Genomic DNA, 19,526 nt, shown 5'->3' with positions numbered 1-19,526 from the left:
AGGTAGGAGAAATACAGAAATGGTAGACAAGTTGTACTTTGCCAGTATGACTTTCTGTGGCCCTGAAACAGTGTATGAATCCAAAGGTGCAAACTTAATTCTTTTTCAGTATGCATGAGTGATTTACTTTGTACTTATTACAAAATAAAAAGTGCAATTTAAACAATTTCTAATTTCATTAGGTATCTCTATGATCAGGGATAGCTACAATAATATACTTCCATGCAACCATGTTACAGGAGTTTACAATTTGTGTGCAAAACATGTTCTCAATTATCACAGATAAATGCTGATGGAACAGTAACGATAGAAAAACAATTTGGTGTTAAATGCATATTTGCTCATTTGAATGATAAACTGCAACGGACCTTAAATTAAACCAGTATTTACAGGGATTATGGTTTACCACTTGATCTAGCAGGATGAAAAACTGTAGTGCAAAATAAAGTGCCGTTATTACACAGGAAAAGATTCCTTTCTCACCCTGTGATTAAGACATATTGCGTGACTCTCTGAAACAATCTAGCCTATTCAGGGCAAAATAGACTTTAGCATAAATGATCCCTCTGTTCCTGGCTTCAATGGAAAAGCATGTAATGACAGCTCCTGTTACTGGTTTTACTGTTTTTATTTAGGCGCTATAAAGCCCCTTCTGTTAATAGCAAGAAACAAAGAATGTTTACAAGCTAAGTATTGTGCCAATTGTAGCACATTCCTGAAAGGTTAGCTAACACCATCAACGTTTTAATAAATACTCTGGCTACATGTTATCTATACTGGAGTAAAACCTAAGCATGACAATACTGTAGTGTGTGAAGTGAAAGTTACCATTCTATAATTTCAAGAGTAGTTTTCAGATAACTTAGGAAAGGTTCATTCAATTTAACCTTGGGCGTAACTATCCCATAAATCCAGTAAGCTATAGCATTGTAGTTGTACTTGATGGTACAACTTCTACAGCCAGTCTTTCAATATTGTCATATTTTGTAGTTCTTGAGGAACTCTCAAGAGGTTCTTGAACTCTTTCCTTCTTAAAGTATAAAGGTAACTGACCACATGAAGATTGCTGTCACAAAGTAAGGATAAGTGGAGTGTGAGAGGTATTGCAGTGCTGTCCAGTACACTCTGGACTTAACGAAGTTAGTAACTGGAGCAGTTGAAAATGTGAAAGAGAGAACTCAGGGGAACTGTGAAGTTTTACAGCAGATATGCTAGGAGCAATACATCTCTCCTGACACAACAGACTACTCCAAGCAATGTTTGTACAGTAGTTGTACCCTACCTACAGTCTCCGTCTATCTATCCTCTAAATGGTATCCTGTCCTTGTCCTATTAAAAGTAACTGAAGTTATATAGCAGTTTTCTTGAACGGATTAGATTCAGGATCTGAACTACCTCTAAAAAAAGATCCTTTTAGGGATTTTCTTTGTCATCAGATGTTAAGTCAGAAGCTGTTGCTTGGTAATGTATTTAATGTAAAGCTTATCGCTACAGCCTCAAAGAGGCAGCTACAGCAACTTACACAGAGAATTTTAAAAAGCATTTTAATGCTGTGTGTAGGCAAGGTCTACGGAATAAAGTATGAAATGTCTTAAAGTTGTTCTATTAAGCTTTACCACTTCATTCAATGGATGGCAATACTCATTTCCTACTTTTGTGTTTTCTCCAATTCTTTTCCTTTCTCCTTCGATCCAGCTGCATCCCCCCTCTTCCTGCCTGGTTTTCACAGAGGAAGACCCATACAATAGATGCACAACTAGCACTTCTTAGTCAAGAACATGACTTAATCCCAAATTTTGCATTTGCTTCTACATGAGGTGCTCTTTTTTTGACCACAAGATAAATCAGTTATAATACTTGAGGTCCAGGAATTCCTGTGTATTTCTCCTCTCTATTGTTACACCTCCACATACCTTATCCAGTGTAAGTGGCCAGCAGAGAGACCTCTGTCTTAGGAGTAAGTAGACTCCTCAAATCAGTTTTGATACACAGGGGAAAGTGTAAAATCAAGTGTGCCTTGTACCAGAAAGCAGGGTGAAGAGTAACCAGAATTAAAAAACTTAAGTACAGAAACACAGTGGTTTCTGAAAGAGAAAGATTAACAGCAAGAAAAGCCACGGTAGGAACAGAAATACTGTAGAGTGGAAAAATCTTTAACTTGACCGTATAACCACCATTTAAGATGTATGTGTATAATAAAACAAAACAAACAAACAAACAAAATCTTTAACTGTTCAAGCCCGTGATGTATGTAACACACAAGAATAGAAAGAGAATTCCTCTAAGGAATTATTTTTTGATAAATTTTCTGTACTAGTTATTTTTACAGGCACAGGATCAGTTTTAGCTTATTACAGTTAAGAATTTTAAGCTTATGTTAAATACTGCATACATACAGAATGTAATACAGTTGGCCATGCCTCAGAAAACTGCCATAATGCTGACCTCCAGGGCTCCTGTCATGATTTGAGGTTGTACATGGCAGTAGAAAAGCCTAAAACTCCTGAAGACTCCATCCTTTCCCAAGGCAAGTTTCATTTTGGTTTCTGTGTATTATCCTGCTCAGGATTACTGTCCTCTTTTTCTCTACAGTTTGTGGTTCTCCTTCATACACAATCACCTCCATCCTTCCTGCCCAGTGAAACTGAAAAATATTTCGTGTTATTAATGATGGCCTCTCCACAGGCTTAGAGCAAGAGACTTGCCAAGCATTGGTTTTACGTACACTCTCTACTCTCAACACTGATTCATGCTCATTATAAAAGCTCACATCGGATCGGTCTATTGTTTCATAATTTGACAGGGAGTACTTCCATAATGATTTCCATTGTAAGAATCATGTGCCTTTTACACTAGGATTTTAGAATTAAGCTGTTACGTATCGTCGGCCTACTGTAAAGCTCCTCCCCATTCAGTAGCCCTGGAGATCAGTCTAATGCACATACTGAAAATGACTTGTACTTAGGGATTTTAATAAACCACCCATTTAGTGTATTACTTTTCAGAGGAGTAACTATACATAAACGGTATGTTCCAAGTTATGTGCAGTAGATCTGTTTAACAGATTTATTGTTGTTTGCAAACACACACAAAGAATTTTCTGTCTTCTATTCAAGCAGAAGAGTTACAATGGTGCTTTTGCTACTAACTATGGTATGCATTTTGGGGTTATATGCCATTCCAATGCACATGCCTCCTTTAAGTCAGGAATGCTCTTCAGTGCTGCCACTGAAAGATCTGCTCCGAACATGATTTCTCAGTTGCTCTATGAGTTCTGGATTCTGCTGCTGTATCTGTTGTGCAAACTGCTGCCCCCTGTGTTGAATAGTTTAAAATAAATCAAGATGTAAAAAAACCCTGTCAAGCAAGATTTGTAAGAAAACAGGATATCCCAATAGAACTGAAAGATGCATTTTATGGAAGTTAAGAATAAAGATAATTTTCTGTGTAGTCTTAATGAAGGTATTTGTAGTATTATCTCTCCAAAGAGGATTATCATCATATCTTCATTTTCATTGTTTAGGACTATTCTACCTGATAACATAGAGGAAAAAGTATTACCTTACTTAATAACACTAAAATTTAGCAACCAATCTGCTCCAGTAATTTGCTCCTTTTTTTTTTGAGAGGATCCATTCTATTTAAGATAACCACTCTTATAGCTGAAGTGCGACCTTACATTAGTTTTTCCAGAAATACAGTGCATAACTGACAACCTGTACTTGTGAGCAAGACGTCATTAGTAGGAGAAGCAACCACACAATTACACATTTATGTCTGTCTTGTATGACTGAATTAATAATGACATCTCCATAACAGTTGTAGCTACAGGTTAAATTAATAGGTGAGATTAATTCCATGTTAAAGATAGGCACAACACTGGTTTACTAGAAAAAGCAAGTAAAGCATATTATGTCATGAATAACTTGGCATGGCTTCTCTGTAACTTACGCATTTTGCCCAAGCAGCAAATTATCAAGACTCATTTAAACCACAGTGCAGGTTGAAGGAAAGCCATTTTCATAGATTGTAGTACCTGTTTTTTGTGAAAACAACCCTTGATTTTTATAGGGGCACATTCCTGTCTGTGATGTGACTTATAAATTTATTTTTCCTGAAGAGGCAAAACTTAAGAATAGTTTGAAACAGGCTAGAATGCTGAAGTACAGTAAAATTTTATGCCTTTTAAGAGGTCTTGCCCTATAAACAAATGGCAAGGTTTTGAGGAGACTCTTCCAGATGGATTATCATTATCGTACTGTGAAAGACTTGGGTCCTGATTTTTGTAAAAGTTACTCCTCATTATACTGAGTTCCCTGAAGCCTTCCTAGTCTAAATGAAGTGATGTCAGAGCAGAACTTGTTGCAGCCTTTGCTAAGTGTATCTGTAGTTTTTCTAGCTAGTGTCTGGGATATCAGGCCACCACGTTTTCAAAGCACATGTAGGAGTACTTCAAGATTTAAAGGAAGATTTTTAGTTAAGTGGCATTTAGAAAGTAAACAGTATATGAGGACCAGAATGTGAAACTCAGTACACAGTTCAGTCATTACAGTTGATGGAAATGTGCAAAGCAAACAAACAAGATCGTGAAAAATAAGTCTTAAGCTCTATCAGTTTTAATAATGATCAGGCATACAATGGGGACAGGCCGCAGAATAATTGCCTTGACACTGCCCCCTTTAAACAGATGTTGCACAATGCTCCTTCCAAAAATGTAACCATTAAAAACTCTGCAATTCCTACTTACGCATGGATCAGGCTGGACAAATCCGACAGGCCACCAACACCCGCAGCAGGGCCACCAATGGCGTTTGACATCATCCCTGACATCCTGGAACAGTTAGCACACTGTTGGCATTGGCTTATGCAGGGACCTTTACAGTAAGCAATAAACCATAGTTCTTTGATTTGCTAGGAGAAGATAGGCTGCAAGAGGAAGAAACTGCAGTATTTTATTTACAGTAAGCAAAATAAAATCACATTTTTAGGAATACAGTACCATCCACATTTTCTCTTATTAATTCAAACCCCTAAAGACATTTGTTTTAATGGTGTTCCATTTTAGTACTTACAGTTGTTGAACTTGAGGATTCTGCATTAAGCTTGCTGCCTAGAATAGAAATTACATAGCTGAAATTATAACACATTTGTTACTTAGATATGAGGAAAATATGAGGGAAAAAATACGGGAAAAAAAAAAACAAAACAAAAAAATTCCCATGATTGTCTTTTGTGTTTTATTACAAAATTAAATGAAGCTTATGTGCACAGAGATTTATGGTCCCCAGTAAAAAGAATAATTAAAGGATATGAAGCTGAAACCACTTGTTACATGTTAGATAAAAACACAGTGGTTACAGATTTAGACATGAAAAATACAGGACAAAACCTAGAACAAAAAAACCCCTAAAAACGAAACAAAAACCCCCAAAAGAACCCCAACAAACAAAAAACCCCCAAAATTAACTGAAGACTTCCAAGGACAATGGTTTTCTATTGGGCTTTTTGGAAAAAGGTGTGTCTTTTGTTGATTCCCAGCCTGGATAAATCAGTTTTGCAAATACTGTTACTACTGGATGTAAACTGTTTAGATTATGGCCGCAAAGTATTGCAGAGTAAAGCAGAGTGTGGACTGACTTTGTATCATGGTTTTGTGGTAACATGCATCATCTGTGGTAACTGCCTATCTTCTTACTTTGTAGTAACCATGACATTATTTAAATTTATCATTCGCAAGATACCTCAAAAATTATGTTGTCTTTACCATAGTGCAAGGGTGTATATGGACAGATACTATAAAAAAAAATGGGCAATGTTTTGAAGTTGTTTACATAACTCCTGTGTAAATCAGTGTCTGTATGAATTCCAATAGGCACAATGCAGTATCTGCCTATTCACTCGCTTATTAAAGGTACTACAAAACATAGATACATAGAATAGTCATTTTATCGATCAATATCTTTATATCTCAAAAGTAAATAAACTGTTTCTCTAGTCTACAGTTGGATATAAAATGCCAAATTCATGTCAATTCTATGGGTAATACAGGATTTTTTTTTCTATATTCCATCAGTAACAAGTCTGATCTAGGTTAAAGGCCCAAAATGGAGGCTAGAAGTAACTTCACCAAGGTCAGACAGTGCGTCAATTTTTTTCCTTAAAAACAAAAAAACCTACACTACAGGAAAATAATTAATTTGTCCCTGGCTGAATGCCCTGTGTTCTACCCACTTGACCAGGCATCTTCTGGAAATGATGCAAAAAATCCTTTCCCCATAGTTAGCTCCATACTGCAGAGTACATCTTTGACTCTAAACAGATGCAGACTGTCTGTGGAAGTCCTGTGACCAATGAAGTGGTACACAGAGCTCCAGTGCTCTTTAATTACTAAGCTCATCAGAGAACTCGCTCAGTTCTTCCTTGCCTACCGTTCTCTATGATTTGTACCATAGTCTCAGGCCAGACATACTGAGCTCTCTTGCAAACAGTGCGTTTTCACTTGGAAGCACTGGTTGAAATGTCCTGTCCTACAGAAGCTACCAGAGAGGCAGTAAAGTTTTAACTGAGTTCTCAAAGGAGCTAAGTAGTTTTTGCATTTTGTTCTCCAAATTCCATTCTTCAAACTTAATGAATACCATTTAGCTGAGAAAGGCATGGAAAAAACCTGAGGAACAAACCTACAATTTGCCCTTATACTGGAAGTAAAGGAATGCGCTGTATGTTATTTTTATTCAATGTTCTCACATCTCATGAAGTTTTGCCCACTTAAGAATGTCAGGGACAATTTGAAAGAGTAGGAACAGAAAGGTCTCTTGGGTAGCTCGTCTCCAAGCAGAGTTTGTAATCATTAACTGCTATGTGGAGAATAGAAAAGAAATTTTCACCATGCTGTCGACAAGTGGTTTACTATCGTGCCATCTACAAAAACAGCACTGCTAATCTATGTGTAGCTGTTCATATGACAGAATCAAGGGGAAACAAGGCATGCATAATAGGAGATTTATAGGTCACATCCTGTTTTGCATGTAAAATGACTTAGAAAAGTATTCAAGTATAATGAAACCACTGCCATTATAATAATAAGCATTAAAATTGCTTGTGTTATTAAACAAGAGTTGTTCTCAAAAGTTCATTTTTAAAACCAGTATAATGTAAAGCTTGAAATACACTCACCATACTAATGAAGGCAGGATTGTTTATCAAGCTTGCCATGTCAAAACTCAGTCCAGTTCCAGTCTACAAACAAATAGCAATTGAAGGTAAGTTTATGTACAAAATTGCAGTTAAAACTATTGTAAATAAATAGATACAAAGTAACTCACAGGACTGGACATGTCTCTTAGTTTCTGTTCTGCTATTTTCAAATTTGACTTGTAAGAGTCATTCTCTGGATCAAGATCCAGTGCTTTTTGGTAACTGGTAACAGCTTCTTCATATTTATTCACTGAGGTCAGAGCCAACCTAATGTGAAATAAAGAAATCCTGGGTAGAATATGAATGACCATCAAAAGATAATGATACATTTTCTATTCTAAGTAAAACAGTATTTCACAACTGATTTTTAGCTTGAGCATGTCTTGCTCATGTGCTACTACTGCTTATATTAAGCATTTGTTTTTGCAGAAGAGATCAAGAACTCATCTTTCACTGTCTGTTCCATATATGCGCAAGTTTCATTAAAAAATCCTTGGCATCATCAAATGATTTAGTCTGTATTTCAGAGCACAAGCTTGATCCAACATCCATGACTTTTTGCATAAGCTTTGGAGTTCCTCTGAGTGTTTTCTCCAGTCTTTTTTGATCCATGAGATTTTTCAGAAGGGGGCATGGGTAAGCAGGGCAAAGACAGTCTTAACATGAATTCTGCAGCTTCAAGAAGCCAAATACTGGAACCACAAGTTTCAGCATAGTGGATTTTCAACTTGGCATCAGTGCAAGGTTCTCCTTTTGGATCTCCTACTTCAACAGCTTGGCAAATGGGTTATACAAGATAGTAGTAATATCTGTAAGGTGCTGGAAGAAAATGATGTATCAGGGAAGTCTGCTTAATATTTTGAAAAAGATTGTTCTACAGCAGCTCAGGAAAGCACAGGACAGATCTACTGTGTTTGAAACAGTATTTGTTCTCAAATTCGATTAGCTAATACATTTAAAACATCATCCTTCTTTGAGCTATTCCAGAAGTCCATCTGGTTGCAGTTTCAATTCTTCTACTTCAAATCTTCTGCTGTATTTTCAATTTATACTGACCACAGAACTAAACAGTCTTTTCCACATTTTGTGAAAGAACTATGTAACCACATTTGGATATTTTTTTCTCCAGTCCCTCTTTGTGCAATGTGCTGGTTTACACAGACTGTTTTGATAAGCCTGTGCTAATGCCCTCTATCAGACCGTAGTCTGGTCTTTTACCTCAGACGAGAGAGCTCAGTGTGTTAGATACATCAGCCGCAGTCATCACTTTCTGTGATGGTGAACTTAATAACAGTATGAAATTCCAGGAGTTTCCAGTAATGCTCCTGGAGGAACCCACTCAATATTAACATTTTTGCTCTTGTCAAAATAGTTACTGATGAGACAAGAAATGCAATATGGTATTTCTGTGATGCAATCGTTTTTTTACAGAGAATGTATGTAAAATTCTACTTCTTGGAACCCAGTAAAAGAAAAGAACAGTGGGTGACATTTTCTTTGCTCACAATTCCTACCCAGACAAGTGCTCTCTCAGGGTCATGTTGTGAGTGTCACTTACTGTCTACATGGCTCCTATCTCTGCATATTTCTGTGGCACTTCTCTATCTTTCTGTGACAATAAAAAGTTTCTGTCAAATCCTGAGAAAAACTGTTATGCCAGCATAATGCAGTTAGAAAACACAGCTTTCTCATAAGGACTTCTTGTTAAGAAGGTGGTTTCTGCACTTGATTTTTTTGGTTATTACTAAACAAGCAGTGTGTCCTCATATAGCCTATGCCATATGTATTATTATATCCATCTGCTGAGTTAAGCAATGGCTTGGATCTCAAAATATATCCTCTATCATAACAAGCACACATTCAAAGAGAAAAAAAAAAAAGAGAAGCTTGATTACCCAAGAATGATCCCTCTTACATTGTGTATCAAAAGGCAAAATAGTCTTACATGCAAAACTCTAAAGTACAACTTTCAATTAAATCAGTGTGTAGCCTGCCTCCAACATCTCACTGAAATCAGGGCATCTGGGGTTGTGCTATATGAAGAAACAATCTGAAAAGAGTCAAATAGGACAAAGCCAGTTCAACAGTCCCCATAATTTCAAAGAGAATCAATCATCTCAAAAGCCAGCCAGGCTACATTTGTATTAGTAAAATAAACTGTATCATGGAACATTTTCAAGTAATAGAATTCCATCATCTTTGATCTTAAATAAATGCCCCCTGGCATGGTTTTGTTCCAGGCCAACAAGCATTATCCCAGACAATCTGGGGGCATGGTTTGGAATTTAACACAGACCAACACAATTTAGCAATAGGGAGTTTGGATGTGACCACTCTACACTGCAAACTAGATTTTAATAAATATGGACATGAGCCATATTGTGCCAGCCGACCCAACAAACAATCCCAGGCATTTTTTAATTTACTAGTATAGATGAAACCTCAAAAGCCTTATGCAGCATTCAGCACACATGCACAATATGCTTGATTATTCAAAATGTGAAGCTACCTTACACATCTTGGAAGGATGGCCCTTAACTCCAGTAGGTATCCCACTGAGAACATTCCTGACATTTCTTTTTTTTCAGGTAGCACTTAATCAGACCTACTGCCTAAGGAGGCTCTACTGTTAATATCTCAGACATGAGTAAGAAAAACTACAAAAAGGACATGGCTTAGTCTTGTTAAAATACCTGCTTCCAAAGAGCTATAGAACAGAAAAATTAAGCCTCTGTTCCTGCTAGCGTGAAGCCTCAGTACTTTTAGGTTTCTGTTCTCTAACAGCATCATTAACAGATTCACTCTTCCAACTGCAGAATTTTGATTACTCACAACTAGGTAGAAGAAAAACATACCGTGACTTTCTAAACTAAATTTGCAAAACTGAATCAACTGACAGAAAAAAATTTGCAAACTGATGAAATCTGATACAAAAATGCTGAGATCAACCACCTTCATAAAACTTGACAGGCTGATAGGGCCATCTTCAGAAAACTGCTACACTTTCAGAACAAGGGTGTCAGCTAGGTAAAACAACCTAGCTCCACTGTTTCAGAAAACCTACAGGGATTGACACTTCAATGTTTACTCATATTTGTATTAGCGTACCCCATTCTCCCATATGCTTTGCTGTACTTTGGATCTATTGCTATGGCACGCTCACAGTCCTTAATTGCTTCTCTGTAGTTGTTGAGCTTGCTTTGCGCAGCAGCCCTAAAAGGAAGACAGGAGAGAATAGAGAGAGCTTTGTCAAAAAAAAAAAACGAACAAACCACAATATAATAAACCAAGCTTAGATACTCACATGTCCATGACTAACTTCAGACTTGTTTAATCTTACTGACTTTTCATTCACTATTTGGGCAATGCCTCAGCTTTCCTCAATTAAGTAGGACAAGCAAATGTTATGAATTAAGCATGTGCTTAAGTGCATTGCTAGACTAGGGCTTTGGAGAACACGCATTCACCTTAGAGGACACAAAGGATAAGCAATTCTAAGGAACTGTTTTAGATTCAGCATGTGACTGTGCACAAAGTACATTATAAAAATTACCACAAAAAGGTGAATCTCAAGTAGAAGTTCACATAAATTCATTGTTTAAGCAGAAGTATTTTATACAATTGGTGTTTTCCGTAAAGAAGTAATTTTACTGCCATTCAAAGGAATACTGTGATAGCTCCCTGCTAAATTTTTTGCAGGCAACTCATGCTTGCAAGTAAAAGGGATAACATTTCTCAATAATTTCGGAATAACTAAATTACAATTGCATCTCTACCAGAGAAATACTAAATGTTGTGGACATCTATAAAATAAAATTAAGACTTGCCCAAATTAAAAAGGACATTGGAACAGAGTAATAATCAAAACTTCCCTGGTCTGAAAGGTGTCAACACACTCTAGTTTGTTCTTCCTTGATTAAAAAGCTATAGCAGAAATGATAATATTTGCATTGCATAATGCATTCTTCTTTTTAATTAGGAATGTTAGATGCTACAATCATCATTATAGTTGATCCTTCCTCCTCTTATAACCTCCAAATTACATGGTTTTTCTGACTTTAGAATCTCTTCTGAATAGGACTACTTATATATTTTAAGTATTTAGGCTGCTTAACAGTTGCCAATTCCACAGATGCCAGTGAAGATGTATGGATAAAAGCTGGGGACAGTGCTTAGTTTCTCATGTGTTTGAACAGAAAATGTTTTTTCCATGTTTACAAAAATTCATGTAACCAGTTAAAACTTCAAAGGCATTTCAGCTCTCTCTTCTTCTCACTGCTGTGGGTAAAAAGCAATACTGTTATAGGCAACACGGCTCCACTGCTCCCAAACTAGCTTAAGAAAGGTAAGAATAAAGCCTGTATTTATTCAAATACTGCATCCACAAAACTCCAAGAAACTGCGGTCTTCTTTTAAATAACTTAGTAAAATAGTGTGATTACAGACATCAAGATTCATTTGGGTCCTTACAAATGTGGTATATGATGATGTAACACACAGAGCAGTACTTCTATTCTTGTCAATTACAGATTTGGTGCTTAAGCACATTCTACGGAGAAAACTTCCAGTGATTTTGGGAGGCTTTTGAATCTGGTCTTACATTTCCATTTTATACCTAAAATCACTTATGTAGTCAGTTTTCTCAAGGAGAATAGAAGATTTAGACTTTGATCTGCCATCTTACTACTGCATTAGTAAACTGCACATTTCCTTTCTCTTTATGCTTGCCACTAACATTGAATCTTTCACTTGTATTTATCACAAACTAAACTCTGGCGTAACCGATGCACAGCTCCAAAATAGAAAAATCCACTGGGCGCAGTGCCACAAGGCCAGATTGACACTACTTAAATTAATACATCCTTCTGGTAATGGATGCACTGAAGAGCGGGTCTAGAGGCAGCCTAGTTCCAGTAGGGTTCCTAGACTATACAGCCTTTGCTCTTAGGCTCGTCCTCTAGGCAGTACATACTAAAAAAGCATACTTTTACATGCTCTTGAGATTTCATCTTCTCCCACATAACTCTCTTCACTACAGTGAAGAACAGATTATACAATGAAACTACAACAGCAGCTTTGCTGTTTTTAACAGGTCATGCATAAAACAACCTGAGCATTTATAAAATGCTTGAAATCTCCAATATGGTATTCTGCATGTATGATATTTCTTCTGGGGAAAGCCAATACTAAGGGAGATAGACGTGGTAGCTGAGTCACTAGAACACCAGATAAAAAGGCTCTTACTACTCTCAACAGACTGAGAATCACCGCCTATTTACAATTTAATATACACAACCTAACCCACAAAACCCTGATGTCAAGTGTTACAGGTAATTTTAAAGCCTATGTTACCCCTTTAACTGATACAGATGCACTGAATGACCTCACTTTCACTTTATATCTTTCACAAATTTAACATGGTAAGTTTCTAAATATTGGGGTTTCCTAGTCTCATGATGTTTTGACCTACTTCAAAGTTTATCTTTAAAATAATGTTAAAGAAGTTTGGGAATGAGAAGTGTGGGTTATTTTGCTTTTACCTGTTGCAGTAATAAACTGCATTGTTCGGGTCCAGTTCTAAAGCCCTAGTATAACAATCCACCGCAGCACCGTAATTTTCTTCTTTCATATGATTGTTACCTGAAATAAATTATAAAAAGCTCTTAAGTAGTTAGAAGATACAGTGCTATGTATGAAAGACATAGAGCAGCCAACATTATAGCATCTACATAAGGTAGGAGTGACTGTACTTCTTTGAGATACACTATTTTAAATAGAATTGCCACAGAATAATGCAAATAAAAATATCTACTATGTCTGTGAAGTTTATTATGCACATTATAGTCCATCACATAAATCTTCCTCTTCTCATCTTGCTATTTCACGCTTTCCAGCTGGTTTCTGCTGTTAAGCAAAGATCACTTCGTTAAGAAGCATAATTATAATTGCAGTTCTGTTCTAATGTAGATTCATCAGTCTTAACTATCTTTGCAAGCCTCATAATCCAATAGGCTATATGTTAATTCCTTTTTGGTCTCATTTTCTCACGCGTCCCAGCAACCTCCTTGTAACTATCCGTAAAACATGGAAAATCAAGCAAAAGCAACACTGATCACATAAGCCCCACTTTTGAGATGTCACATAATTCATTCATTAAGATAATGAAAAGCATGTATAGCACAGGCAATCTAAAATGATTCAGAGGTAACATTTCTCACTAATGAAACTCAGAAGTTCTACTATATAACAAAATTTCGTATTTTTTAAGTCCAGTGGAAAAACCCACAGAAGTGTAACTTTTCTATGGAAAGAAAAGTCTGGAGTAAGGTCTTTCAAAACAAAAGATGTCTTACACATTCTTTCATCCCCGACACAGGGGAGGCCTAGCAGTTTCTTTCCTGACAAAAAAGTAGTACAGAAGAAGTCCTAGTTCAGAGTGCCCAAGCTTAAGGTTGTCCCTGGTTCTGCAGCTTTGGCCTGCTAGATCCTACAGAAGCCTTGGTTTTCCAGAAAGTCAAGAAGTTGTCACAAAAATTACAGACTTCCAGTGACTTCCTTCTATTTTGGCAAAAATATTTCAACCTTCTCCCAAAATAAGCAAGAGAAGGTATCTCAACAAGTTACTACAGATGGTGATAACTGCATAAGCAAAGGCTGTAAAAGTGCAACATTTTGTGTCTGATAGAAAGCCAAAGACTGTGGAGCAAGCAGTCCCAGGTATCTGTACTAACTGAAAGCACCTATACTTGTATTTATTTGTGAACATAGAGACCTTAATGCACAAAACCAGATCTAAGTAACTCAGTATCATCAAGGTAGTACAAAAAACACCTCTTCCCCACTAGACTGTAATTCATCTACCTTCCCTACTAGACAGCAATTATAGTCAGCAATCCCTGCCAGTGAGAAAGCAAACCAAAACTGTAATTGCATGCATACATTCAAAATGTATACAGAACGTAACCATTATTTGCCTTGTTTCTACAGGGCCACCATCTACACATCTTTTCTTTGATCTAAGGAAAAGGTCTGTACACCAAATTCTGCTGTCAGATAAAAGACTTGCACGTTAGTTGTACTAAATGAGATTGCAGCTTTCTCTAAAACAAAACTGCCATCAATGCCTATCAAAGTTGAAATTTCTGATACTGCTCTGAACTAAAGATGACCTGAGGTACAGAGCTAAGTTGGAGCTAATGTCAGTGGGTTCCTTTCTTGCTCTCTCTCTCCAGCTCAAAACTGGCTAAAGTTAAACAGAAAAATAGCTAGACCTACTATTTCTGCTGAGATTAAGCAATTCAGGACAAAAGGAAAAGCAATGGTAATATCTTATTTTAACGCCAGACACAAATTCTTAAGACAACTCCCACCACCATGAATGGTTATACTTTTGAATGTGTGTCCTCTGTAACAAAAATACTAACTCTTGTTATCATTTATGCTGTGGTAATATGAAGATCATTTTAGGATGAAGCCACCGTTACACTATACAAACCTGCACATAATTTGTGCTCTTACATAGTTCACATTAAGCCAACAGGACAAGTCATATACAAGACTAGGCAAGTAAATTCAAGCATTTACAGGTTTGGAGGGTGTATTATTTCTTGATTTTATAATAACTAAGAAAGAAACTCAGCTATCTGATATTGTTTTGCCATTCATTAGCCAGTTTCTACAGGACTGGTTTAAGAGCAGAGAAAGGGCAAAGGTGGTGGCCGCAAAGGTGAGAGAAGTTATTCCACTGGTAAGGACATACAGCTAGAAATAAGGAAATTACAGAGTTAAGAATTACAGTATAATAGAAGATACGGGTCAAATGGACTTCCCCAACACATTAATTACATTTCCTCAGTCTAATTCAAACTCCTGCAGGCTGACACATGACAAGACAGAAGTCACAGGCATTGCTATAACACCCACACCTGCAAAGTGCTGAATATCAGTCCAGTCCAGTCTGAACTACAGTCCAGTAACTGTACTGAGTGCTACAGGTATTCTTTACTTACCATGAGCTGGCAGTAACATACAGCAAAATGAAAAGCCAGCATGCCTAGAGATACGTTACAACTCAAAAACTAATTTTCACTTGTGGCCTAACTGTGTTTGATCTCTTATCCTTAGAATTAAAGAGCTAATGAGCAATTTCAGCAATTAGGAAAGCTTACATTCAGAGCCAGATAAGACAGACATGGACCTCATTCTCAAAAACTGTAGAACTTTTCCCACATCATTATCCTGAAATTTTGAGAGGATTACATCTGCCTTGCAATTACAAACTTACTTACTTTTTCTACAAAAGTAAAAAAATTCAACAGGTCATAAAAAATGTGATTTATAAAGCATCAAGCCACCTGATAACAATTCATATCAGTTATCAGTGCTACATGCCTCTTTTTTTTTTTTTGCCCCTTCTTTTTTTGGGCAATAAAAAAATGGAATCCTTCTTGGGTAGCATTAGTGGAGACGACTATCGTCAGCTGCTTTTCCTCACATAACAATAACATCTACCAATGGAAAATAAACAACTGGCTTTTCTGCAATTCTTATAGAGCACACAAATTATTTCACATATGTGAAATACTAACTCTAGTAAGTTTACAAGAATTTTTCCATTGGCTTCAGGTGGGTCAGGTTTTTACCAATGTTTTAATATTCAGCTAGCACATAGTCCTTGATACCACATAACCTTTTCAATACCAAGTAGAAACTTGTGTAGCAATTCCATGGACAGATAAATCTGTAATAAACTGAACCATAACGGGTCATTCTTCAAAGCTTCTACTGCTTAGGAATGATGCCCAGGACTCACGTGCTATCCCTTAGCAACTTCCTAAGCAAGGGAAAGAATAGACTATATTTTTTTAAACTGCAGATGGAGCAAACCACTTAGCCTCCTACAACATAAAAATCACCAGAGACTATAAGCTTAAGTTTCTGCGTGGCATGCGTGTTGCCCAGCTGCTATACTGGCACTATCCATGATAACCCAAAAATCTCAATAAAAGATGTTTATTCCTATGTTTATTACAAACCTTCATCCTTCAGTTGGTCAGCCTTTTCAATGTCCTCTGGCAAAGAATCTGAGAGAGGCAGCATGTCATTCTGTATGTAAACAAACCAACATTTTTTTCATTAAATTATAAGCTTTTTTTGATTTTATAAAAAACTTCTTTCATCCTGGGTATTGTGTCAACAAGCAACCAGATTTTCTGTAGTGCACAGGAAGTATGAAAGAACTAAACATCACTACAGCATCCTTAGAAGAGAAAGTTATCTTATTTTCTAGTACTAAGAAACCTTGTGCCTCACCACACATTTTAAGAAAGTCAAGGAGAAGAGAGCTGGTATGTCTGTCCATACATTCTTGGTTTTCTTACTTCTGACTCTCCTACTTGCCATCCTGGTGTTTCCTGTGCTGGGGATCTTATTACCAGTACACATTTTTTAAGTTCTCCTTTTAAGGTTACTGTTCTTGGAGGTGTTTTTAAAACTGAACAACTAAATTATTTCCAGAGGGAGTGAGAAGCATCAGCAAACTATGAATGACTTCAAGCACTTTGCAGATGTTTATCTCTGGGATCTGCAAAATCCTTAACTGAAGGATAAAATCCTTCAAGTGAGAATGAGGCATCCACTGCCCAGTAATTTTCTATATGGAATTGTCCTTGTCTAGCTGAAATTAATTCCTTCCACTGCCCCAAAAGATTTTCATTCTGCTAGGTTTTATGGAAATTTCACCTTTTATCATGTTTTCCTTGAGCTTCCACATCGTTTTGTCCTATACAGAACTTTAAGGTTGTGTACACAATATGAAGTCTTAGCACAAACTGGTAGAGTAACTGTAGAATCTAAATGAAATTCTTACCTTGTGAAAAGAGTTTGTGAACATTTCTATCAAATGCTGTGGAGGTGCAAGATGAGTATCATCCAGGTTAATCTTAAACACAGTCTCCAGACACTGAATTGCAACTTACAAAAAAAAAAAAAAAAAAAAAGTCACCAGTTTCTCAATAGAAGAGTAATTTCACTGATTTATTTATAAAGGTGTGATTCACTTCCTTATTTGGCTAGTCAAAGCAGTTCTTCGGAATGTAATATAATGAGAGGCTACCTAATCCCCATAGAATTGACTTACTGAAAAATAGTATAAGCTATAAGCATAGCTAGTTCAGACATTATTTAAAACTTTTCTTTCAATTCTTTCAATGATTTAATATCTTCTTAATAAAACATAAAAATATGAGGATTTAACAAAAACACCACACTTCATGATACAACTATGCATGTGTCACACACCCCACCTCAAAACACCACAACTGCCTTATAGTTGAGTGGCATAATACTTGGAAGAAAATGGCTAATCTTTACTGTAAAAAATAAACGCAATATAATTATTATTAACTTCTTTTTTTTTGGAACGAAATATATTAATTTGAAGGCACTGTTTATTAACAATAGTCTTCATTAATCACAAGCCTTTACCTATTAAAAATTATATCTGCAGTATCCTTTCGCATGTTCTGTTGTGTAAGGATTAAATGGCCCTTCCAAACCTGCAATAATGCAAATATACTTACAACAAACAATTCTAAAAGAAACAGAGCCAAATATCTAACTGAAGATTCAAACGTGCTCACATATTTGACCAAAGGAAGATCAGTATAGAAGGCATATACTATATACAATTCAGTATATATATGTAGTCTGTTAGCTACAGTATCTGAAAGTAGATAATTTTCCTTATCATCTCAAGAATCTAGTAGGATGTTTTTCTTAAGGTACATCATCTAAATTTTTCAGACTGAGAACTGATGGGAAAAAAGAATAATCTTTGTAAAGCCTAGTTTGAATAGAAAAACTACTTTTTAAGCCCCAACTATGGATTACCAGAAGTAGCTAAATTCAAGTTAAGTATCAGTAAAAACTGAATCTTGGAATTTAAATTGAATTTCAGTCCAATGTTAATGCAATAAATATAATTTTAATTCTTATTTGCATTATATGAACAGGAATACTGACCCAAAATTAGAAAAGTAAAACTACTAAAAGTTAACAATGGTAAGGCCAGTTTGAGGAACCTATTTTCTGCATCACAGCTGGGAGAAAGGCAGAGAAAGTAGTCTTGTACAATAAGTAATAAAACTTGGAAGATGTAATTGTTGTTAAAACTCTGATAACATGCAGTAGAAATTATTAAAAAAAAATCAAGTATGATACAAAGTAAATGTTGATAACATGTAACAGTTTAATATTTTGCTATATATGCATACAACTTACTCCTATAACCTATAAATGCTACAAATGCATCAATTTGCCAGTTTCTAAATTACCCAGTAAGAGTGCTGAAGGATTTAGGTTAAATTCATTGGGATAACTCTCTTGCTATGTAGAAAAACTTAATTCTTGTAAAATAAGCACTGATTATGCTGAATTCTGAATTATATATTAATAGTACTTATTTACAGACCTATCATAAAATCGGTGGAATTACGTATCTTGTTTTTCCTTATATGACTTAATAAGAAATCACCTTCCACAGTATACTAATTTTCCCCTCAAACTTTCACCTAAAGGCACTCCATTTCCTGAATGCCTCACCTCATTTGTAGTTTTGCATAAATTTAAAATACTAACCCATCCTTTATCTTTCTCAAAGCACTGACACCAACTCTGTATCATATAAGAGACTTCTGCAAAGTGCAGCAGTGCAAATTATGCTTAAACAAAATAATCCTGACTATAGTATTATTACTTGTAAGCCTTTCCATGAAATAATCAGTTGTTACAGTGATCTCCCACATTTCTCCTTTAACTGAAAAACAGAATTTATATTCCTTTAATGTATCACAGATATAACAAAATTAGGAGCTCTTATGGGACAAATCCACAGGTTAGAACAACCACTGCTTAACACGCAGCCAACACCAGACACCTGTATATATATATCCTAAACAAACTTTTCGAAATCAGAAGGTGTACTAAATTCTGACAAGATCAATAACCTTGTTTTAATGTGACATAAAAAACTGAGCCCAGCAGAGTCAAAGGAGTGAAGACTTGTTTTTGTCAGAAAAGTATCTCAAGAGACAAGACTGCCAGCATTTCACTATCCCATTATCGTAGTGAAGCAACATCAACTGTTGCAAGCCTGGTATCACCAGTAAGTTGGGAATGACTTGCTGCACCAAGTGAGCTATTAAACTAAGATTTTTCCTATGTCTAGTTCTTCCTATTATCTCTACCATCACACAAACTTTCAGAGGCCTAAGCAGTTGCTGAAGCTTGTATTGACCACCTTGCAAACGAGTACGGATACCTACCTTCCTGCT

General features: G+C 36.1%; 1 protein-coding gene across 1 annotated transcript in view; it reads right to left on the bottom strand.

Annotated features, from left to right (window-relative positions):
- Window positions 1–2,815: 2,815 nt before the first annotated feature.
- Window positions 2,816–19,526, bottom strand: part of SGTB (small glutamine-rich tetratricopeptide repeat (TPR)-containing, beta) — a 19,615-nt gene continuing 2,904 nt past the window's right edge. The window contains exons 2-10 of the mRNA XM_010138975.1: window positions 17,063–17,166; window positions 16,230–16,299; window positions 12,735–12,834; window positions 10,303–10,407; window positions 7,323–7,461; window positions 7,174–7,236; window positions 5,073–5,110; window positions 4,748–4,831; window positions 2,816–3,315 (exon numbers count right to left, since the gene is read on the bottom strand). Coding sequence (XP_010137277.1) covers window positions 3,204–3,315; window positions 4,748–4,831; window positions 5,073–5,110; window positions 7,174–7,236; window positions 7,323–7,461; window positions 10,303–10,407; window positions 12,735–12,834; window positions 16,230–16,299; window positions 17,063–17,166 — 815 coding nt within the window. The 3' untranslated portion in view covers window positions 2,816–3,203. The remainder of the gene's footprint in view (window positions 3,316–4,747; window positions 4,832–5,072; window positions 5,111–7,173; window positions 7,237–7,322; window positions 7,462–10,302; window positions 10,408–12,734; window positions 12,835–16,229; window positions 16,300–17,062; window positions 17,167–19,526) is intronic.

This window comes from Buceros rhinoceros, unplaced genomic scaffold (genome assembly GCF_000710305.1).
Source record: "Buceros rhinoceros silvestris isolate BGI_N320 unplaced genomic scaffold, ASM71030v1 scaffold19356, whole genome shotgun sequence".
Lineage (NCBI taxonomy): Eukaryota > Metazoa > Chordata > Aves > Bucerotiformes > Bucerotidae > Buceros > Buceros rhinoceros.
This window is presented reverse-complemented; position numbering and strand designations above follow the sequence as displayed.